The 23570-nt window shown below is 43.9% G+C and overlaps 1 protein-coding gene across 3 annotated transcripts in view; it reads left to right on the top strand.

Moving 5' to 3' along the window:
• Positions 1-23570, top strand: part of LOC120464320 (cadherin-2) — a 41302-nt gene that overhangs the window by 8813 nt on the left and 8919 nt on the right. For 2 of the 3 annotated variants that reach the window (XM_089134643.1, XM_089134641.1), the window contains 9 exons: positions 7784-8007; positions 10566-10688; positions 12800-12955; positions 13310-13454; positions 13530-13702; positions 16248-16385; positions 17494-17679; positions 19094-19347; positions 22446-22588. In XM_089134643.1, the coding sequence (XP_088990769.1) occupies positions 7784-8007; positions 10566-10688; positions 12800-12955; positions 13310-13454; positions 13530-13702; positions 16248-16385; positions 17494-17679; positions 19094-19347; positions 22446-22588 (1542 nt within the window). The remainder of the gene's footprint in view (positions 1-7783; positions 8008-10565; positions 10689-12799; positions 12956-13309; positions 13455-13529; positions 13703-16247; positions 16386-17493; positions 17680-19093; positions 19348-22445; positions 22589-23570) is intronic. The other variant, XM_089134642.1, reaches the window with a different exon arrangement.

Here is a 23570-nt window from a genome sequence, read left to right as displayed (position 1 = left end):
GTAACGCGACACAGATGTGTGTGCAGTAAATAAGGGGTTAAACGGCCGTCACGCTTTTTCTGTCAGTGGTTTAGAGTACTGGCTACATGCGAGAAGTAGCGGTACGCAAGAATAAGTGCAGGTACGCTTAAGAGTAAAATGTAGAAGTGCCGGTACTGCGTACCGGTGAGTACCGCCCCACTTCGAGGACTGACTGAAGGTAATAATGTATATGAATGTCTCTAAACAGACTTTAAACGCGAACCTGTGATAAACGCTGATATGTCACATGCGCATAAAGAACTGATTCTATAGTTATGTGCGTTTGAATATATGTGCGCAGGTTTGTAAATCCCTACAAAACCATGCCTGAACAAACGACTTGTCTTGTCTATAAATTTGATAATGAATTTCGTTTTATTTTATCACTTCGGGGGAAGGGACGCGAAACAAACTCACAACGCTTTATCTGTAGAGTGGGAAACTGATCCTCCATAGGGAGAGGCTAGTTGGCACTTTACACCTGAAAACAATTCAAATTCAAAACATTTTGTCATATTATTAGCTCCATACTATTATAGTATAGATATTCCTAAAGTAAAATGGAAAGAATCTTGTGTATTTGCCCAAACCCATCGCTTTAACACTAGATGTAAATTACTGCACTGTATATGGCTCTTCAGGGCCGGCCTTTCCAGTCAAATTACCTTTGACACGTCGAAAAGCTTGTTTTTCTAAATAAAGGTGCTGTCTTTGCTTTTCCTGTTCAGATTGATGCGGTGATTGACAGCTGATTGATGCTGGTTATCTGTCGTTAGCTATCTTGCTCAGCACGGTCTGCGTTCGCTCGTTTAACTGTTGCTCGAGAGACGTTGATGAAGTTGGCGGAGGTCTCGCTCCGGGTTCATGAGCTCATTGAGTTATGTCGCAGCCGTGTGTTCATGTGTCACTGGAGAATGTGATGGCCTCAATATGATCTAATCGGTCATTGGTCTATCACAGAGAGCTGGTTATTAATCTGACACAGAGCTGATAACGCAGCACTTTCAGTAAGAGGGTGTGTGACGACACTCACATGAAATACTTCACTAGGCTGAATAACACAGGGTGAAGCGTGTGCTGTGGAGGTTAAATGTAGACCTCGTGTAATGCTAATTCTTGGGATAGTTGGAGGTTGACAGTGTTGATCTTGACTATTCCTGACTGACTAGTGCTTTGATTCTGAGTTGGTTTCTTTTAATTAGTCTTCCACCAGAGTCAATGCCGTCACACATGCTTGTCTGTTTCTGTAAATCACAGACAAACTCATGTTGGTCAGACCAGCTGTTGTCAGACTCCTCCTGCATTAAAAATATCACTGAATTATTACAATTAATGGCAATGATTGGAAACATGAACTGATATTTCTCATGGACACACTACAGCAAAAGCTATGTATAGTAAATTTGCAAACATTAATTTACAAACATAATCCATGACATTTACAAATCCAAAGCACAATTCATTTATATACACTTTAAAAAATGCTGGGTTGTTTTGACCCAATTGTGGGTCAAATATGGAAAAACCCAGCCATTGGGTTACATTTTTAAATTAGACTTTTAACCCAATGTTTGAGTTTGTCCATTTTTGACCCAAAATTGGGTTAAAACAACCCAGCATTTTTTAGAGTGTACATGTGTGTTTGCACATTTCTGAATGTTTTGCACCAATTGATCCTTGAATCTGCATTCAGAAATTGAAATGATTTATGAATTAAAAGAAGGTTTTTACACTTTTCTCATTTGGGATGGTTCCTTATAGACAAAATCAAGTCTAGGTGGTACGTCACATTAGGGCAGTAAAGTGGTCAGGGGTCTCTGTGAGTGTGAGGATGTCTCTTCATTTCTATCTAGATGTGCCTTACAGCAGAAGTGTGGACAGGTGATGTGTCGACGTGTTTCTCTTCTGTCATGGGGTGCGGATCTCTGTCTCTCTGTCCACAAAGCGAGGTCTGTTTGTGTGTGAGCTGCCAGTTCACTGAGCAGTGTTCAATCCCTCTTTCATTGAGTCCTCCCTCGCTCTCATTATTCCGGCCGGAAGCACATCAGAGAACAACAGGCTCTCTCTGCCGGGCCGTGTGTTGATGTCCATCAGATCGCTCTTTGTTGTGACGTGGGGTTTCACTGCCTGTCTCACACAGATCCTGAGGGTTTGCTCAGACCTGCGTGAGGTCAGCTGACGGGATGTGTCATGTGATCGCTGTTGTTTTAGCTCACAGGCTGCTAAAACAATCATTCTTTACTCTTTTCAGTGCAACACTAACATGTTTGCTAACAGCTGGACTTCACAAATAACGAGATCAAATGAGCTAAATCTTCATTGCTGTGCTTGAATCGTAATGGCTGTGTGTTTGCTTCTATCCTTGCACTGTTGTGTTGTTAGATCCACCCTGCAAACCTCAGCAGTTTTAAGGCAGTGAATATTACAGGCCTATTTCCTAATCCTCAGTTTTGGCTAAGGCTTCACATTCTTTAGTGAGTGATCATTGGCTCATCGAGACCGATGACTACAGACTCGGCTATAGCTGAAGATCACCGTCAGGGTGAAAATGGACGTTGAATCGCTTTATGCCAATGTAATATTTCAGGACGGTCTGGAGGAGATCTGCTGTCTGTTGGATTTGACCAAACTAGTTTTATCATGTCATTTCTTTCTTTTGGGGCCTGATTTCAGTCAATAAGAAGCAAAGACAGGAGGCTGTTTTCTGTGTCGCTCATGAACTGCTCACACACACACCGATCAAAGCACGTTCTCTCAAATCCCGCTCCGACATTACAGTTCTCCGTGTGCCACTAAAGCGGAAGTTGTAAATAAACGTGCCGGATCTCAGCGCTGGTGTGTAGACGTATATATCCACATCTCTACCATCAGATGATTTCTGAACGAGTGTTTATTGTGTTATTGAGAGGATTTCCATATGCTCTCATCTGTGTGGATGGTGTCTTATGTGTTTTAGTCATTTTTGCAATGCTTCTTTTTAGCAAATATGCCAAATATACTATTTACTAAGTGTAATAGTGAGTGATCTTTAGACTCATCTATAGATGGTTATCAGGGTCACCCACCAAGACACACATAATAGTGAAATACGCCAATAAATAGTAACTAAATAACAAAAATGTAACACAACATGTCCTTATGTATGTTGCTGAAACAAACGTATTTCTATAAAATATAATCATAGATAATACGTCACACAGGGATTTCTGTGAGTTGTAAAATGACTCACGTACAAAAAATGTGATTAGACGTTGTCATTGTTGCAATGTAATATACAATTAATTACTGGGAAATGTGCATTAACAGCATGTTGTCACGGTGTGGCTCTGGCAGAGGGACGAGGAGACCGGAGTATCGGGGAGAACAAAGTTTTAATATATATAAACAGGCAGGCAGACTGGAATACAAGCACCACACACGGGTTCACAATGAACAACGAAAGACATCGACCGACAAACTCTGAATGAAACTGAACTGAACTAAATACACAGAGGAATTAAGCTAAGTGGGGTGAACACAGGTGAAAATGATAATGACAGGACGAGGAACAGGTGGCTGATTGGGGAGTGAGTCCGGGAGTAGAAACAAAAGGATCCGGGGAAGTGTAGTGCAGATGACGGGACAAACTGGTGAAGACGACAGACTGACACACATGTATTTACTGTAGGGTCAGTGGTTTTAATTCATTCACACAAGTAATTTACATGTAACATTTAACAAAGACACCAAAAACATTTTTAAGTAAATTTACTGTAAAAGTACTTTTTGGATAAGTGTGTTATATAGGTATACTTGCTTGAAGGCTAATTCATACTTTTTACCTCCAGTCACAATTTGAGTGTGACTCTAATACTACAACTAGCCGCGTTTACAGGGACACTTCATGTTGAAATCGGAATGAAATCATTGAAAATTGGACTTGATGTTTTGAGATGGGCTCGCGGCACGAGTTTACAGAGTTTCTGCACTGTTGTCACATAACCATCCTCATTTTCTTTGCAGACTTAAAGCATACTTCATTAATACCTATATATTTCGGGTCTTAATTAGGAGACGACGAGCACATGAAGCACACAACAAGCGACTGCAGATCAGAGCCGAGCACACTTCGCTGTACAGAGAATTACAGATCGACACCACAGTCCTCTACTATATCCAACATCAGCGTCATACATCATTACGCCGTTTCTACATCATTGCTGAACATGCGCCGCACTTCAAGTGTTTACATGACGGAAAAGGGTTATCCCACCTTTCTCAAACCGGTTTGGGCAGTTTTATTCCGATTGAGGTGTTTTACACAGAGCTTTTTCATTGGATTGGACTTTTAGGCCGATTGTAATGGGAACACAATGCTGCATGTAAACTCAGCCAGGGATAGTTGTTTCGTTGTACAGTGGTGTTCAGGCTCTTGTCTCACTGTGTGTCTGAGGAATGGGGAAAGAGCGGCGGTGTCCAGCCCGTTTGAGCAGATAATGGGAAGAATTTGACCCCCGCTGAGCTGCTGCCGTTCTATTGGCTGAAATCAAACACACCACATTCTTCAGCTGGAGGCCAGACGTGTTCGTTCTGTTGGACACTCGCTGGGACTGACTGTTACAGAGCAGGTCTAACACCCTCAAAGTCTGATGGTGAACTCACTCGCGGGTTTTAGCCCCAGAATGAAGGCTTTCATTCGTACAAATCAGTTTTAACAAGAGCGAGAGAGAGCGAGAGAGAGCGAGTGAAGGCAGAGAGAGTTTAGCTTCGGCACACTGCTGAGACTCATGGAGGTCGAGCGTCACTCCTCCTCAGTCAGTGCTGACTATGGTTTCTCGAACACTTGTTACATTTTACACAAACCATAAGACCTGAAATCATTAGTCAATATAAAAATGACACATGCTTCATGATTATAGCTCTTGATTCAACTTCTGAAGATCTCTAGTTCTTGTAACTAACAGGAAAAGTTTGTAGACACTTTCTGCACGAATAACACATGAGATCATAATCTGTTTAGCAGACCACAGCTACCTTAGAAAAACATCAATGAAAATAAGATTATAGGCTAATATTTAAACTATTGCGATTAATCGCATTAATGTTATCGTTAACTACTCATAATTGATTGCACATTTTTATTTATTTTAAATGTCTCTTAATTTCTTTTTGTCCCATAATTTGTTTCTTATTTTAATGCTCTTATCAAAATGAAGAAGTGGAACGCCTTGCTTTGTGCAAATGTTGTTGTTTTTTAATTGAAAACAATATCTGTGTTCAATTTCACACAAATAATCTCTCAAACACTGTAACACTGTCTATCAATAAAAGGGTGAAAGAAATACTCGTCATCCACTCAAAACGTAACGTTAACCAACTATTTGGCCGGCTCGCAAGCCCAAACGAGTGTGTGTAGCGTGCCTGTTGTTTTGTTTCCAGTCCAGCTAGATCCGCTAACGCTTTGGTCAACGAAGCAACAAAACGTCCTCGCGCGGCACAAGCCATTGAAATGAATGTGTTTCATAGCGTGTCCTGTTGCAAAAGCATGTAAAAAAAACGACAAAGTTTGCTACATGGCGTTAAAATAACCGTTAATAACGCGCTTAACAAACTAATTTAAGCATAAATATGAGACTAAATAGGCTACATTTTCTGTAAGCCGCCGGACAACGAATGCGCCGGCACATTCTGCTGGATTTTTCCATCATGACATCAGAAACTTTAAATTCTCTGTCAACCAGAACATACAGTCACAATAACAACAAAACCTTGTGCTTTTATGAAATAAAGAAAATAAACAGTGTGCGCTTTCAGCTTTCTGTGTCGCTGCGAGATTATTTCTGAAACACATCTCAAAAATGAACTGAAACTCAGCGAATATATCACTAAAAAACAACATCGCAATGACACTTTCCCCCCAATAATGTACAGCCTCAGTCGCCATTATGATGATCAGTGTTCACTTCAGTCGGGCAGTTGGTCCTTGACTTCGGTTAAAATAATTCTCTTTCAATACCTGTGCAATATTTCATACTCCTGACTGCAATTACACTCTTCTTACTACAGTATGAGCACTGTTTGGAGTTTGAGATTTTTTTACTTGCTGTTAAATATACATATTTATTGTCTTACTTCATGACACCACCTAAATAGTTCAAAATGATGCCAGAGCTCTAAACTCTTTAAACTTCTGATATAGACTATTTTTTTTAAAACATACGAGGGGGCAAATTTTAGATTAACATTTACATCTCTGTCCCTGGGGTTGGGGCAGTAGTGATGTTGTGTGTGTGTGTGTTAGAGTGTTGAATGGCTGTATTGAGGTGGATGTAATGTGTTGTGTGTTTTGAGGCATTAGTGTGCCGTCTCTCTGCTGACCGTCTCCTGTCCACTGCTGCATCAGGCCTCCTGTAAGCATTCCACACACATTACCCATCCGTCCCATCATTCAGCTGTCAGTCTGTTTACTGTGTTAGCTACTATTGATGGTGCAGAGGACATTCAGTATTGCTTTGAGAGAGGAACGAGCCAATAGCTTGTAAGATGGAATAGTTTAGCTTGTTGATTGTTGGTTTGATTAGGTTTCTGCTTACAGTTGTGAAAATGCAAACGCTGACCAATCTCAGACGGCGCTGGGCTGTGATGGCTTTTTAATGTTTGCATAAGACACAGTAGAGGGCTGCGTTGGGGTAAGCACTGAACATGATGTGAAATACGTTTTTGCACCACACACACTGAGCAGCAGGGAGCGTTTTTTTTTTTGCATCATCCTCAATATCATTTGCATGAAAAACATGCCAGTCTTTCTGTGTATACTTCAAAAGAGTTACTCGAGCATTCATCAAACTCTTCGATACGGCCGAGTTTAGTCATGTTCGCCTCCACTCACTTTAACAGTCGTTGACACTCGCTAGTCGTTGAGTCCGCTCTTTGCCAGTGTAAGATTCTTGAATAACAGGATGAGACATTCATAACTTTGAAAAGAAAATACATCTTAGCTCGGCCTGGTCCGAAAATTCACTCCGGCAAAAAATACATATTCACCCCAAAACAGGAACGCCCTCCCCAGGCTTTGGCCTCCTCAGTATTGCAATAACAGTCAATACATTACACCTGGATGATTATCTGAGCTGTGATGATTTATGTGCTTCGGGCAGATCTCTTTCAGGACATAAAAACACTTTAGGGCAATGGGTTCGTAGCTCTGCTTCAACTGTGCGATATCCTCACGAAGAACGTCCAAGATCACTGACATGCCAGAAATTCATTACCTGTCGGGAGAGGTCAATCGCCTCTCGTTTCCCATCTGCTCGAACACTGCTCGACAAAGCTGAAAACCGGGCCGATTCAAAAAAAGAGTCGCACGAGTCAGAATTCAGATCAAAATCAGACAAAAACCACTCAGTGTATCCCCAGACGGCTCAATTCCGTTTCTGGGAGTCACGATCCGATTCCAAAACGACGAATCTACATTTTTTTAAATTATAAATCTTTCTAATATATCTAATAAAAGCACACACGTCTTCTTGTGCTTTCCTCACAAATCACACGTCAGCAGTGGCCAGCTTTGGCATGTGGTTTTCCTTTATTTCTAATTTGTAGCTGTTGTTTGATTTTTTGTTTAGTAAATTTGTTTGCAATCCAATATTCAATAGCCTATCTCTACTCTCCATCGCTACATGAGCGGTAGCAGCTCAAGCTAATGCCACTTAATTTACTTCATGTGGATGATTGGTTGATGTACCAAGGGAAGCTAGCCTCGTCTGTTTGTTGTGTCTGGCAGTGACGTATGTGGACTGTGGGAGACGGGCTCACGTGTGGTTTGAATGCAGTGAGCCTGAAGACTTCTGGATCTCAGTGGATGGAGTTGTGTACGCCCTCCGCCTGCTACACCCGACCCACTCCTGGACCAGGTCACCTCTGGTCATTAAAGCCCAGGACGAGGCCAGCCATCAGCAGTGGAGGACACAGCTCACACTGATCCCAGCCAGAGCTCATCCATCACAGGTACGACATCTGCATCATGTTTCACAGCTGGAAGATGCATTCTGGAGATATTAACACACAGTTATAGCTGTAATGTACTGATTCTGGAGATAATAACCGACTGCCCTATAATATGCATCTATCCATCATAAAAGTGCATCTATACATGATAAAAGTGCATCAATCCATCATAAAAGTGCATCTATACATGATAAAAGTGCATCTATCCATCTTTCCATAAGACATACACCCAACCACTTTTTATTTTACAAAAGAGAGCTTTACGTATTATTAAAAAATCGTACAAATTATTTATTTTTAAAATTAAACATTCTAAAATTTTATGATTTGACTGTTGTAATAAGAAGATATGCTGTAAAGACAGTTCACTTCGCATATACAGACAGGAGCCATCTTAGAAAATAGTCTCGACAAGTCAATCCCCGAACGCCGTTCATACAGTTCAGCTCACTCAGCACGACGTTCGTGGTTTGACTTGTCGTGACTATTTTTAAGATGGCTCCTGTCTGTATACGCGAAGTGAACTGTCTTCATAAACTATTGAGACAAATTTCACAATTCGATTCGATTTCGATTACGATTCAATATCGATTACTTTGGAAATCAGTTACAATAAATGGCAATTTTTCTTAAGGGAATCAAATCTCTGAACTAATGCTGTAAACTATGGGAGTCTAGTTGTAGCCTATAGGCTTCATTAGCCTAATATGAAGGTAATAATGAACTGTTTTGTAGCTATACAAACACTTAAATTACACTTTTATTTATTTTTATAATAAGAAGATTATATGAAATATAAACATTTAAATGGTGGCTGTCATTAAAACTCGCCAGATTTATTCAAATATGCATTAAATATTGAAGAACACTAACAAGTGTGGACTAACGAGTTGATGTGGGTTTTCTGAGGTAATTATGACGATGCATGACATTGATTACAAGTTGTTTAACTGACGTCTTTCCACGGTTGAAACGCAGATTGAGTGAATCAATGTGACATGATACGGATTTCGATGAGTTGTACTCTATCTTTAACAAACTTTCATAAATCCATTCATTCATGAATTCATTTTTCGTTCATGTTTATTTGGCGCTGTGACTGGTATTATTAAGCCGGAAGAGAGATCAGCGCTGCTGCTTCTCCAGAGCGATCTCACGCCACAGCGACAAAACGCTATTTATGTTTTTGAATTTCTAAAGAAAATGGACGTAATTTGAAAATTGAGACTTTGTTTCATATCAATAGTAACAAAGGACAAAGATTATTGCGATTTTTTGGATGCGCGCAGCCAATGTCTCATTCATTCAAATGAAACAGGATGACTAATCGATTCTTGAGATTTCTTGAGATCGATATCGGTTTGTAAAAATGAGAATCGATTAATATCGAGAAATCGATATTTATTACCCAGCCCTATCATAAAGTTTCTTATTAAACGGTCTGTACACTTACAAAGTTCTCAATACTTCGTTTTGCATGTATGGAGCCTCATTATGTTACTGCGTTAGTGTGGGGCTATTTTGAGGCTTGTTAGTGGTATAAACTAGCGATTTCTTTTTACTTAGTCAATGTCCCCATTACTAGCATTATACGCTAAACAGTTTTTAGAGATTAAACTCTTTACATTCGATTATCATGAAAACAAATCTCAGAGAACGGTTGACTAGGTACCGATGTTTTATTAGACCAAAGGTTCATTGTTCGCCGAGTTCTCCTTTAAAGTCCGTAACACACCAAGCCGACAGTCGGCCGTCTGCCAGATTTTGTACGCACGGTTCTGTGCCGTTGGCTGAAAATAGTCCTCGTCAGCTTTGTTTCGCGCGATTCAACATGTTGAATCGGCGTCGGGCCGTCGGGGAAAGAGAGAACTCTGATTGGCTCTTCAGCTTAGTGAAAGAGTCAGTGCACGAGAATAAACTCAAAACAGCAAGCAAAGACGTCAAAACGGTAAAGATAGAAGGCTGTTCTTATGTTACGTCTTCTTACCGGAGTGTTCCTTGGCCAATATTTCAATATTAACGTGAGTGGAGTGGAATAAAGAAAGTGTTCAGCAGGATTGGTATTCGAAACGGTTAGCACGCGCTGCTTTGTTTACATTATGTGTATCTGCAGCTGCAGCGTCGATTTTCATTTTTGAATGACGAATATAGACTAATATATCTGCAGAAATAGACAGTTGTCTCATTACACGCAGGCGCAGAACGCTCATTATAGCTGACGGTCGGCTGCTGTTCTCTCGGTGTGTTCAAGTGCAGCTTTTTACCTCGACGAGAGCGGACGAGAGGTTGGCTTTCATCAGCGCTAGTTCGTTGGCGTCGGCTTGGTGTGTTCTGGGCTTAACAGAGCAGCCATCAAGTGTTAGGGAGTATTCTAGGTTATTATGCGTCAACGTTTTTCTCCAATAATTAGAATATAATTTTTTTCAGAATTGAGTTGTAGGAAATTAGGGTTAGCTATGCACTCTGTTAATTTTGTGAATTAATGCGTTTGACAATTAATGCATTTGATTTTTACACAAATTTAACACATTGTTCTTCACCTGTGACCATATCTGCAGGAAATAGTGTTTCCTTCCCGACTGATAGACATGTCTCTCAGGCGCATGAAGAGAGATTGGGTTATTCCTCCAATCAATGTGGCAGAAAACTCAAGAGGGCCTTTCCCATTGAAACTGGTTAGGGTAAGATCAACACACACACACACACAAAGTTATAGTAATATAATAGGGTGTCCTCTTTTTCCCAGACATGACTTTTTGGACCTAAAAAAACCATGCCCCAACACTCAAGCACGCCTCCCCAAACCACGCCCAAACCACACCCCAACACTCAAGCACGCCTCCCCAAACCACACCCCATCCCTCAAGCACACCTCCCCAAACCACGCCCAAACCACACCCCAACACTCAAGCACGCCTCTCCAAACCACACCCCATTCCTCAAACACGCCTCTCCAAACCACGCCCAAACCACACCCCAACACTCAAGCACGCCTCCCCAAACCACACCCAAACCACACCCCATCCCTCAAGCACACCTCCCCAAACCACGCCCAAACCACACCCCATCCCTCAAGCACGCCTCCCCAAACCACACCCCATCCCTCAAGCACGCCTCCCCAAACCACGCCCAAACCACACCCCATCCCTCAAGCACACCTCCCCAAACCACACCCCATCCCTCAAGCACACCTCCCCAAACCACGCCCAAACCACACCCCAACACTCAAGCACGCCTCCCCAAACCACACCCCATCCCTCAAGCACACCTCCCCAAACCACGCCCAAACCACACCCCAACACTCAAGCACGCCTCTCCAAACCACACCCCATTCCTCAAACACGCCTCTCCAAACCACGCCCAAACCGCACCCCAACACTCAAGCACGCCTCCCCAAACCACACCCAAACCACACCCCATCCCTCAAGCACACCTCCCCAAACCACGCCCAAACCACACCCCATCCCTCAAGCACGCCTCCCCAAACCACACCCCATCCCTCAAGCACGCCTCCCCAAACCACGCCCAAACCACACCCCATCCCTCAACCACGCCCCAACACTCAAGCACACCTCTCCTAACTACGCCTCCCAAACCACGCCCCCACCCCTCAAGCACGCCTCCCCAAACCACGGCCCACCCCTCAACACGCCTCCCCAAACCACGCCCCCACCCCTCAACACGCCTCCCCAAACCACACCCCATCCCTCAACCACGCCCCAACACTCAAGCACGCCTCTCCTAACTACGCCTCCCAAACCACGCCCCCACCCCTCAACACGCCTCCCCAAACCACACCCCATCCCTCAACACGCCTCCCCAAACCACACCCCATCCCTCAACCACGCCCCAACACTCAAGCACACCTCTCCTAACTACGCCTCCCAAACCACGCCCCCACCCCTCAAGCACGCCTCCCCAAACCACGGCCCACCCCTCAACACGCCTCCCCAAACCACGCCCCCACCCCTCAACACGCCTCCCCAAACCACACCCCATCCCTCAACCACGCCCCAACACTCAAGCACACCTCTCCTAACTACGCCTCCCAAACCACGCCCCCACCCCTCAAGCACGCCTCCCCAAACCACGGCCCACCCCTCAACACGCCTCCCCAAACCACGCCCCCACCCCTCAACACGCCTCCCCAAACCACACCCCATCCCTCAACCACGCCCCAACACTCAAGCACGCCTCCCAAACCACGCCCCCACCCCTCAAGCACGCCTCCCCAAACCACGCCCCCACCCCTCAACACGCCTCCCCAAACCACACCCCATCCCTCAACCACGCCCCAACACTCAAGCACGCCTCTCCTAACTACGCCTCCCAAACCACGCCCCCACCCCTCAAGCACGCCTCCCCAAACCACGCCCCCACCCCTCAACACGCCTCCCCAAACCACACCCCATCCCTCAACCACGCCCCAACACTCAAGCACGCCTCTCCTAACTACGCCTCCCAAACCACGCCCCCACCCCTCAAGCACGCCTCCCCAAACCACGCCCCCACCCCTCAACACGCCTCCCCAAACCACACCCCATCCCTCAACCACGCCCCAACACTCAAGCACGCCTCTCCTAACTACGCCTCCCAAACCACGCCCCCACCCCTCAAGCACGCCTCCCCAAACCACGCCCCCACCCCTCAACACGCCTCCCCAAACCACACCCCATCCCTCAACCACGCCCCCACCCCTCAAGCACGCCTCCCCAAATCACGCCCCCATTCCTCAACACGCCTCCCCAAATCCTGCTTCCTGTTGTTCATGGCTGTGTTCTCTGCTATGTAGATTCGCTCAGATAATGATGAGCATGTGAGTTTGCGCTACAGTGTGACGGGCCCCGGGGCCGACCAGCCCCCCACTGGAGTCTTTTCCATTGACCCCGTCTCAGGACAGCTGAGCGTCCTCAAGCCCCTGGACCGAGAGCACTTGCCCAGCTTCAATGTGAGTTCCTCTGTAGATCTGAGAACTAGAGTGCTCTTCTGTTTTTAAGAATATGCTGTGTAAAAGTCCTTCTCTGAAACTGAAACTGATGACTGTATTCAGTAATGGGATCCGTTGACGCATTTCCACGCTGTGTTTAGAGAGTTTTAATTCCTCAACAATACAGTGTAATTCTAAACTTAACTCTAACGCTCTTTTATAACACTAGAAGAGTCTCTCGGGCTGAAGGGAAAGACTGACCGAGTCTAAGCTAAACACTTGAATCAGAAGGGCTGGGCTCTTTCTTATGTGTAAAACTCTACGTTTACTGTCAATTCAAATGTGTGTGTGTGTGTGTGTGTGTTATGGCCTCAGTTGAGGGCACATGCTGTGGACCTGAATGGGAATCAGGTGGAAAACCCCATTGACATCATGATTAACGTCATTGACATGAACGACAACCGGCCAGAGTTCATCCAGCAGATCTGGAGTGGAAGCGTTCCTGAAGGCTCCAAACCAGGTTAACCTATTTCACATGTGTGTGTGTGTGTGTGTGTGTGTGTGTGTTATTATATTTTGTCTTTAATTCCCATAGGCACCACAGTGATGACAGTGACGGCAGTGGACAAGGATGACCCCAAAACCCTTAACGGGCAGCTGCGCTACAAGATTGTGTCCCAGAATCCCCACAGCCCCAGTCCAAACATGTTCACCATTAACAACCGCACTGGAAGTGTCATCACTGTCGCTGCGGGCCTGGACCGAGAGGTACATCAACACCACCTCATCTCATCATAAACCATAGAAGACAATGACCTGCATAATGAGCCTTTCACACAGGTGTGTCACTGGGTACCAAACAATGCGAAGACAAAAGAAAGATATATACATATATATACGCAGTGGAAAAAGACACATTTTTTTCAAGATGATTCCAAATTATATATATATATATATATACATATATTTATATATATATATATTTAGTTAGGGTTGGAAACGTCTAGCCTGGTAATGCCAAACTCTGCTACTTCACTTTGCTTCGTGGGCAGAGTCTGGAGTGGCATCATTGAAAAGTGTTTTCTTGATCGCGAGGGGGCGCCTGTCTGAAGTGTAAAATCATTGGTTACCCGTAAGCCAATCACAGAACGTTTGGGTATGCGCCAGCTCATCGAACTAAACCTGTAAACACATAAGTTATATGATGAGGAAACCAAACAATCGAGCGAAAAACCGGAGTGCACATGGCTATGAAGGACTTTTGTAGATTATGTGAAGTAAATCTACGCATCCACGGCACAGTCGGGCCTCTAAACTAATACTTGACAGCAGAGAGAAACAGGAGAATATTTGCAGCCAACTGTTAGGATTAGTTCTGTTAAACACAGCTCTGTGTTCATCTCGAGTCTGTCGGAAATGCTGCAACTTATTATCAAGATTACAGCATGACATGAACTGAAAAGAGAAGAGACTCTGAGCTGGTTTTGGTTTTTGCTAGTTTGAGCTTGACAGATAAGAGAGGTCGAGATACTCCCTCTGTCGGGGGTACGGACACAACATCACCTCCATTCAAAATCTTTAACACTCTTCGTGTTCAGTTTGCACATGCCACGAATATTCTCCACAACAGAGCGAACTGCATCCCGTGTCTCTATATCGGCAGTCGTTTCGATTTCCCCAATCTTAAACTCGCCGCTTAGCGTCTACGTCACGGCTCTCAGCCCGACCTCTGTTCGCTGATTGGTCGGCGGAGGAAAACGAAGAGACGTGTCGCCGTCTCAGACTGAGTACAGAACCCGAAATAAATAGAGCGGAAGTGAAAATGTTGAAAACTTGAAAATCTATTCTCATAAACTCTTGGAATATGTATCCTCTCCACAATATTGTCACTAATAAAACACACAAAAAAAGTTACAATTAAAACAACCATTGCAATTTTACTAATATTTCAAGTGCAATCTTTCTGTGTAAAAATATATATATTTTATCATACATATTTCATTAGTTTGAATATGGAGAAACATGAAACACATTGGTGGAATTGTTAGTGACTCTTCACATCCAGCACACAATCCCTAAAACCGTATTCTGGACAAATGTGGGCACAATAGTTTTGATTTATTTTTAAGAAATACTTCCCTTGATCTGAGCCGTACAAGACTTGGCTACTTTTCCTAAGTTTGCCTCTTGAACACACATTTTTTTGACTCAATTTTACAATGTAAAGTAAATGTAAATGTAAAATGTGAAAGAAAACCTCCTTAATCTTGTATTTGGGTCAAAAATGGGCACCCATAGAAATGAATGGGAAAAACTGTAAAAAAATAAGCCAAAATGAGACACCAGGTGACAGCAAAGTCACTTCATCTTCAGGTTTTAGATCTAAGAACTTATTAGAATGATATTTTAATGTAGTAAAAAAATAAAAAAACATAAAATAAGCATAATTTACATAGAAAATATGGTACTTTTTGAAGTAAATAAATTCAAAAATACCCCCGAAATAAATAAAAAAACACATCATAAATGGATAGACAAAACTTTATCGAAGACAGTGATATAACATTTATAATAAATAAATTAGGATATTTATAAATTAGGATCGCACCTGAGTCCTCTGTGCCCACATGTGTCCATAATTACAGGATTAAGGGCTATAAAGTGAATACGGTTTGAGGGCTAGACGTCTACCGTCTGCAGCATTAACAGATTTAACAAGAACTGCCAGTCATCACAATAGCTTTTTCACAGCAGCCACAAACTGATTCTTACAAACACATTATTTTCATTCCTTTCTTTTTGTATGTAAATACCTTATTTAAGTGCAATATTATTTTAATTACTTTTAAATAAAAAAAATCTGTTTGCAAAGTACTATACTTGAAATCTGTAATTACTATAATGCATTCTAATGTATGTAATTTAAGAAACAGTTTGCATTACAACTCCTTTGGGGTTACTGGGGAGAGTGAATTAATCCCAAAATAATAATTTACCACGAACATCACCATAGAAATGCAGCGCAAAGCAAACGTAACTTTTTAATTTTCATCTTATAAAAGCATCAGATTACAATTCACAAACACAGTCAGATTAGGACCCAATGAGGCAAAACTCTTGATTACATCATGCATCCTACAAGAGGACCACACTGAAGTTAGTTGGCATTGGAACAGTTAAGGATCCCTAATGCATAAAAAGTTTTTAATTTCCTTCTTACTTTGTGGTGAAATGGACATGATCATTAAATTTTCCTTTTTCAACGTGAAAAGAAACGCAGGAAAGTGTATCTGTGAGCATTCTGTGTTTGCAGAAAGTGCCTCAGTACACACTGATCATCCAAGCCACTGACATGGAGGGAAATCCCACCTACGGCCTTTCTAATACAGGCACCGCGGTCATCACCGTCACAGACATCAACGACAACCCTCCAGAGTTCACCTCGGACACGGTGAGGACACACACACACACACACACACACACTTCAATCAATCAGCACTGACCTGAGATCAGCCTAACAATGACTGTTTATCATCTTCTTTTTAGAGCTGCTTTACAGCACAATTTAACTTTCATTTGTAACAGAATTTTTCCCTGTTTTTAAATTGATCACAATTCACAAAAGGTCAAATCACAAAAACATGTTCATTAGATTCAAAACCACCTTCTCCAAAACCTTTGATATAAAAGGTAACTTTGAAATTGGCCAATAATTTGATACAACAGCAAATGTGTGGGTTTATTTAAACTGGCTGAACAAGAGCATGTTTAAACTGATTACAGACTAATCCTGTTAAAAGACCATTGTTTATACTAGGACGAAGGACATCAAATGCTCCCTTTACTAATCACGCTGAAATAATGTCTAATAAACAGTCAGTTGGTTTAGACTGCTTGATTTCCTCGGCGAGATCATTTCATTAAATGTTCATAACTAATAAATGGTGTCCGGACAGCTGATGAATCAAACACACACTATTCTCTAAAGAGCCAGCTTGACATGTCAAACATTTGGCCTCCCACACATCCTGACTACAACAAAATAATTGGATTTTTTGTAAAATTTGTTCTTTTGTTTGGACATAGTTTTGGCTCAGGATAGCTGTGAGAATTACAGAGAGGTGTTAAAGCAATGCAAATACGCAAATAACTGACGTTTTGGGACGTCTTTTGACCATACGTCAATATTCGCCTTTTATGGGCCCCCTTAAACGTCGATAGATGAGGTTATGGGATCCTAACTCTACCCCAGACCTAAACCTAACCCTAAACCTAACCCTAAACCTAACTGACGTTAAAGGTAAAGACGGCCCGGGATCGCCATCTACCGACGATTAAGGGGGCCCTAAAAAGGCGGATATTGACGTATGGTCAAAAGACGTCCCAAGACGTCAGTTATATGACTTTTTGGGATGAGACTGTGTTAAATGAAACTAAAGCCAAATTTAGAAATATTGGCTGAATGGAAATGAAGACATATGGTCCATTGAGCCAAACTAACAATGCAGTATTAGCATGTGACGTGTAAATAATATCATGACACGCCCTCTGTTACGCAGTTTTTTGGCGAGGTACCAGAGAACCAGGTGAACATGAACGTGTTGAACTTGACGGTGACGGATAAGGACCAGCCCAACACTGGAGCGTGGCGCGCTCTCTACAGGATAGCGGCGGGCGACCCCGCGGCTCATTTCTCTCTGCACACTGACCCCGTCTCTAACCAAGGCCTGCTGACCGTCGTCAAGGTGAGGGACATACTGACATTCACAAACACTTCACAGACCACACTGGACAACATAGCGGTCAGGGAGAGAGAGGAAACCTTCAACCAGAACAGAGTCGAACTATATCTCCTTCATCCAAGAAGAAAACGATCCCAACAACACTTGACACTCACAGAACCACTAACCAATTTAACTTTCAACAGCTTCAAGAATTGTGTCGATAGCGTATCATGTCAATTTAATGAGGTGCTCTGAAAATGATGTTCTTTTCATAGTTCTACTTCCTCTTACCCTTTTACCTGTGTATGTATATACGTGTGTTTAGATTAGTCATGTTTGTGATTTACTATTCGGTTCTGATTCTCTGCTTGCAACAACGTTTACTGTACAATCTAGATTTTGACTACAGGCTCTTTTCCCTTCCCTAGAAATGAATAGTTCTTAGAATTAAAAAACAAAGTTAATTATATTAACTAATCTAAATATTCATATTTTATCCATTTTAAGCAATTATTATTATTATTTAATAGAGTTCATTTGTTACATTTTAGCCAAGTTTACAGAATCAGAAACATTTACATTTGATCATTTAGCAGACGCTTTTATCCAAATGAGGAGAGCAATAGAAGCAGTGAAACTAACAATATGACGACAATATGCAAGAACTGTGACCCTTTCCAGTTTAGTCTAACACTGTATACGTATAAAAATACGTTTGAGTATTAATAGATCAACAGTTGACGAAAAAGGTTCGTCTTCGGACGTTTATTGAAAGTGGCAAAGACAGCTCGATGAACACACACTCGATGAACACACACTCGCTGCTGCAACTAACAAAGGCACTGTTTTTTTTTCTGAAGGATTATAGATTTACGAAACACACCTGCCAGAGGGCGCCCTCGAGCAGAAACAACACAAGCGCGACTCAGAAGTTAGAGACCACATCAAATCCATTATATTTCTATTTCATAAGAATAAAGTATATTTACAATACAATGCTAATCACCATGGCCTATTGTCTCATAGACTTCTATAAAATGTATATTGTTTAGTCTTGTTAATTGCTGTGTTTGCTGTGCTAAGCTAACGTACGAGCTAGACCAGTTGCCAGGAGCAATTAAATTTTCTGACTAGACATGTTTGTTTATCTAAGATTTTTTAAGAAGTGCATTGAATGCAAAGAAGGTCAAGTGAGAAGTGTGTTAAAAGGGCCGAGGGATGAAACAGTGTAAATAGAAGGGCTTCAGTAAGAATAATGAAGGGAATGCAAATAAACATTCAAGCTTTCATGGATAGACTATTGTAGAATATCATGGACTTCCCCAACTGATCCTAAAGTAATGAACCTTTACTGCATATTATAAAACGGTTAGTTCAAATCCTTGATTCTGATTTAAATAGTAATAAAAACCTTTATTTTCCATCTTGGTTTCAGCCCATTGACTACGAGATCAGCAGATCGCTGGTGCTGACAGTGGTGGCAGTGAATGAGAGTCCTCTAGATAAAGGCATCCGTCTCCCCCGTCAGTCCACAGCCACCGTCTCCATCCGCGTCACCGACGTCAACGAGAGCCCTTATTTCCAGCGCAACCCTACGCTACTGGAGCTACAGGAGGGCTTACAGGCCGAGTCTGCGATCGCTAGCTTCACTGCCCTGGATCCAGACCGCTTCATGCAGCAGAGCCTCAGGTGACGCTAACATCCCTCACGCTAACATCGCTCGCCTCAGGTGACGCTAACATCGCTCGCCTCAGGTGACGCTAACATCCCTCACGCTAACATCACTCGCCTCAGGTGACGCTAACATCCCTCACGCTAACATCGCTCGCCTCAGGTGACGCTAACATCCCTCACGCTAACATCACTCGCCTCAGGTGACGCTAACATCCCTCACGCTAACATCGCTCGCCTCAGGTGACGCTAACATACCTCACGCTAACATCACTCGCCTCAGGTGACGCTAACATCCCTCACGCTAACATCGCTTGCCTAAGGTGACGCTAACATCCCTCACGCTAACATCGCTCGCCTCAGGTGACGCTAACATACCTCACGCTAACATCACTCGCCTCAGGTGACGCTAACATCCCTCACGCTAACATCGCTCGCCTCAAGTGACGCTAACATACCTCACGCTAACATCACTCGCCTCAGGTGACGCTAACATCCCTCACGCTAACATCACTCGCCTCAGGTGACGCTAACATCGCTCGCCTCAGGTGACGCTAACATCCCTCACGCTAACATCACTCGCCTCAGGTGACGCTAACATCACTCGCCTCAGGTGACGCTAACATACCTCACGCTAACATCACTCGCCTCAGGTGACGCTAACATCCCTCACGCTAACATCACTCGCCTCAGGTGACGCTAACATCACTCGCGCTAACATCGCTCGCCTCAGGTGACGCTAACATCCCTCACGCTAACATCGCTCGCCTCAGGTGACGCTAACATCCCTCACGCTAACATCACTCGCCTCAGGTGACGCTAACATACCTCACGCTAACATCACTCGCCTCAGGTGACGCTAACATCCCTCACGCTAACATCACTCGCCTCAGGTGACGCTAACATCACTCGCGCTAACATCGCTCGCCTCAGGTGACGCTAACATCACTCGCCTCGGGTGACGCTAACATCACTCGCCTCAGGTGATGCTAACATCACTCGCGCTAACATCGCTCGCCTCAGGTGACGCTAACATCCCTCACGCTAACATCACTCGCCTCAGGTGACGCTAACATACCTCACGCTAACATCACTCGCCTCAGGTGACGCTAACATCCCTCACGCTAACATCACTCGCCTCAGGTGACGCTAACATCCCTCACGCTAACATCACTCGCCTCAGGTGACGCTAACATCACTCGCGCTAACATCGCTCGCCTCAGGTGACGCTAACATCACTCGCCTCGGGTGACGCTAACATCACTCGCCTCAGGTGACGCTAACATCACTCGCGCTAACATCGCTCGCCTCAGGTGACGCTAACATCCCTCGCGCTAACATCGCTCGCCTCAGGTGACGCTAACATCCCTCGCGCTAACATCGCTTGCGCTAACATCGCTCGCCTCGGGTGACGCTAACATCGCTCGCCTCAGGTGACGCTAACATCACTCGCGCTAACATCGCTCGCCTCGGGTGACGCTAACATCACTCGCCTCGGGTGACGCTAACATCACTCGCCTCAGGTGACGCTAACATCCCTCACGCTAACATCACTCGCCTCAGGTGACGCTAACATACCTCACGCTAACATCACTCGCCTCAGGTGACGCTAACATCCCTCACGCTAACATCACTCGCCTCAGGTGACGCTAACATCACTCGCGCTAACATCGCTCGCCTCAGGTGACGCTAACATCACTCGCCTCGGGTGACGCTAACATCACTCGCCTCAGGTGATGCTAACATCACTCGCGCTAACATCGCTCGCCTCAGGTGACGCTAACATCCCTCACGCTAACATCACTCGCCTCAGGTGACGCTAACATACCTCACGCTAACATCACTCGCCTCAGGTGACGCTAACATCCCTCACGCTAACATCACTCGCCTCAGGTGACGCTAACATCCCTCACGCTAACATCACTCGCCTCAGGTGACGCTAACATCACTCGCGCTAACATCGCTCGCCTCAGGTGACGCTAACATCACTCGCCTCGGGTGACGCTAACATCACTCGCCTCAGGTGACGCTAACATCACTCGCGCTAACATCGCTCGCCTCAGGTGACGCTAACATCCCTCGCGCTAACATCGCTCGCCTCAGGTGACGCTAACATCCCTCGCGCTAACATCGCTTGCGCTAACATCGCTCGCCTCGGGTGACGCTAACATCGCTCGCCTCAGGTGACGCTAACATCACTCGCGCTAACATCGCTCGCCTCGGGTGACGCTAACATCACTCGCCTCAGGTGACGCTAGATGGTATCTACTAGATGTCATATTCTCATCTCATTAACACCATGTAAGTTAACGTTACGTTGCTATGTAGAACAGCCGGTGGTGGTTTGGGGCGAAGAGCGGGTTTGCAACGCTAACTTACCAGGTGTCAGTGTGGCTGTTGTCCTGCGATGGCCTCCGTGTCAGAGTCCATCATTTGTCAAGAGGTTGATCTTGAGCATGTATTGTGTGGTCAATTCTGCATCACATAGACGTGTGGAAGCGGCGATGCTTTCCCTGAAGGATGTCAGAGCGGAGACACTTTTTCCACGTATATTTAGGCTGTAGCTACTAGCACTACCAGTGCGAAAATATGGACGTTTCATTTCCCCTTTAACAAATAACGTTACATGCTAACTTACATGTTGACGAGACGGGAATATCTGACGGCAGACATCGCGAACAATGTTTCTATGTGCAGTTTGTCATCATATAACATGATACGTCGTCTTTTATAATGACTGTACCTAACATTAGTCGTTCGCGGTCAAAACACTGGTTTAAACACAGTTTGATGTCGCGATTTTCAATGCCCAGAGCCTGTTAAACTTGAGCCGACCAACCCTGTGACGTCAACTGCACAGCGGTGCCCTGGCGGCGAAAGATATAAAGTTTTTTCTTTTTTCTTCTAAATGTTTACATTTGTAATGTTTCTTATATAATTGTTGATTATATTGGAAATCCATCTTGTAAATCATGTAAACTTGATTCACTGCTTCATTTCCCCTTTAAAAACAAGGAGACTGGAGAGGCAATCAAGTCCTTTACACCTCCTTCAACAGAAGAACATGAACAGAATACATATTTTAGTATATCTTAACGTTGTTGCTCTCTCCTCAGGTACAGCACGCTGTCTGACCCTGCTAACTGGCTGAGAATTGATCCCATGAATGGACACATCACAACTATTGGCGTTCTAGACAGAGAGTCTCCATTTGTGCAAGACAATATCTACACGGCTACGTTCCTTGTCACTGACAGCGGTATGTGTTCTGTCTGAGGAAATAAGTATATTTGTATTCTTTTACTGTTTAGACACTTGTTAGGCCGTGAGCCCTTGTGTTTGTGTGTTTCTTTATTTGTGTCTACGTGATGTTGTCGTGTATCACATGGGAGTAGGGAGCGCCTATACACTGGATGAATTATTGGACGTCATAATGGAAATGCAAAAATGCAAAAGTGACGTTGCGTTATCACTTTTTATTCTGCGTTTAGACGAGCGTTATGGGTGAGAAATCCGCGTGTATTCGATGTGAAATTCAATGTAGTAAGCACTCCAGGCGGCTAGGTGGCGATGTGAAGCACTGTCACAGAACAACACCAAGTCTGCGCGCCTGCGTACAACCTTCACTGTCAGGCAGACTTTCGCGTTTTTACCCTTTAAACGGGAACGCGGGGAGGGTTCCACTCTGGAGGGTGGTTTCACTTTTTTCCGTTTTTAAGCCCCAAAAACGCCGTTGCCATGTAAACGAAAGGCACATCCAATAAAATATTTTTACGTTTTCAAGAAAATATTTGTACGTAGACAAGAATGCTATAACACAGGAAAACTGTTTAGAGATGTCACCAATGGCAAACACAACGTTGCTGTCACGTATGTAAGGGTTAATGCCTGACGAGGTGTCCATTGTCAGGTTTTAATGGACGACGGCGAGGCGTAAACCGGCCGACGCGCAGCGGAGGTTGCCTCCGCCGAAGTCCATTAAAACCTGACAATGGACACCTCGGAGGGCATTAACCCGCTTATACCATGGTCACTTGCCAAATAAAACATTTTTAAAACATTAGTTTATATTTTAATTAGGCTAAATCTAGTTTTTACAAATAATAACTTGCCTTGCCTGACTGTTTATTTAGCAAACGGAGATATAGTCCGCTTAGCTCGTATCCCTTCAGGTTCACAAATGCATTTTTTTTTTCATGAAACACAAAGGTAGGAATAGTTTTTTTTTTTTATTACACATA

The sequence above is a fragment of the Pimephales promelas genome, chromosome 9, assembly GCF_988280905.1.
Source record: "Pimephales promelas chromosome 9, fPimPro1.hap1.1, whole genome shotgun sequence".
Classification (NCBI taxonomy): domain Eukaryota; kingdom Metazoa; phylum Chordata; class Actinopteri; order Cypriniformes; family Leuciscidae; genus Pimephales; species Pimephales promelas.
Note: the sequence above shows the minus strand (reverse complement) of the source record. Positions and strands in the feature narration are given on the sequence as shown.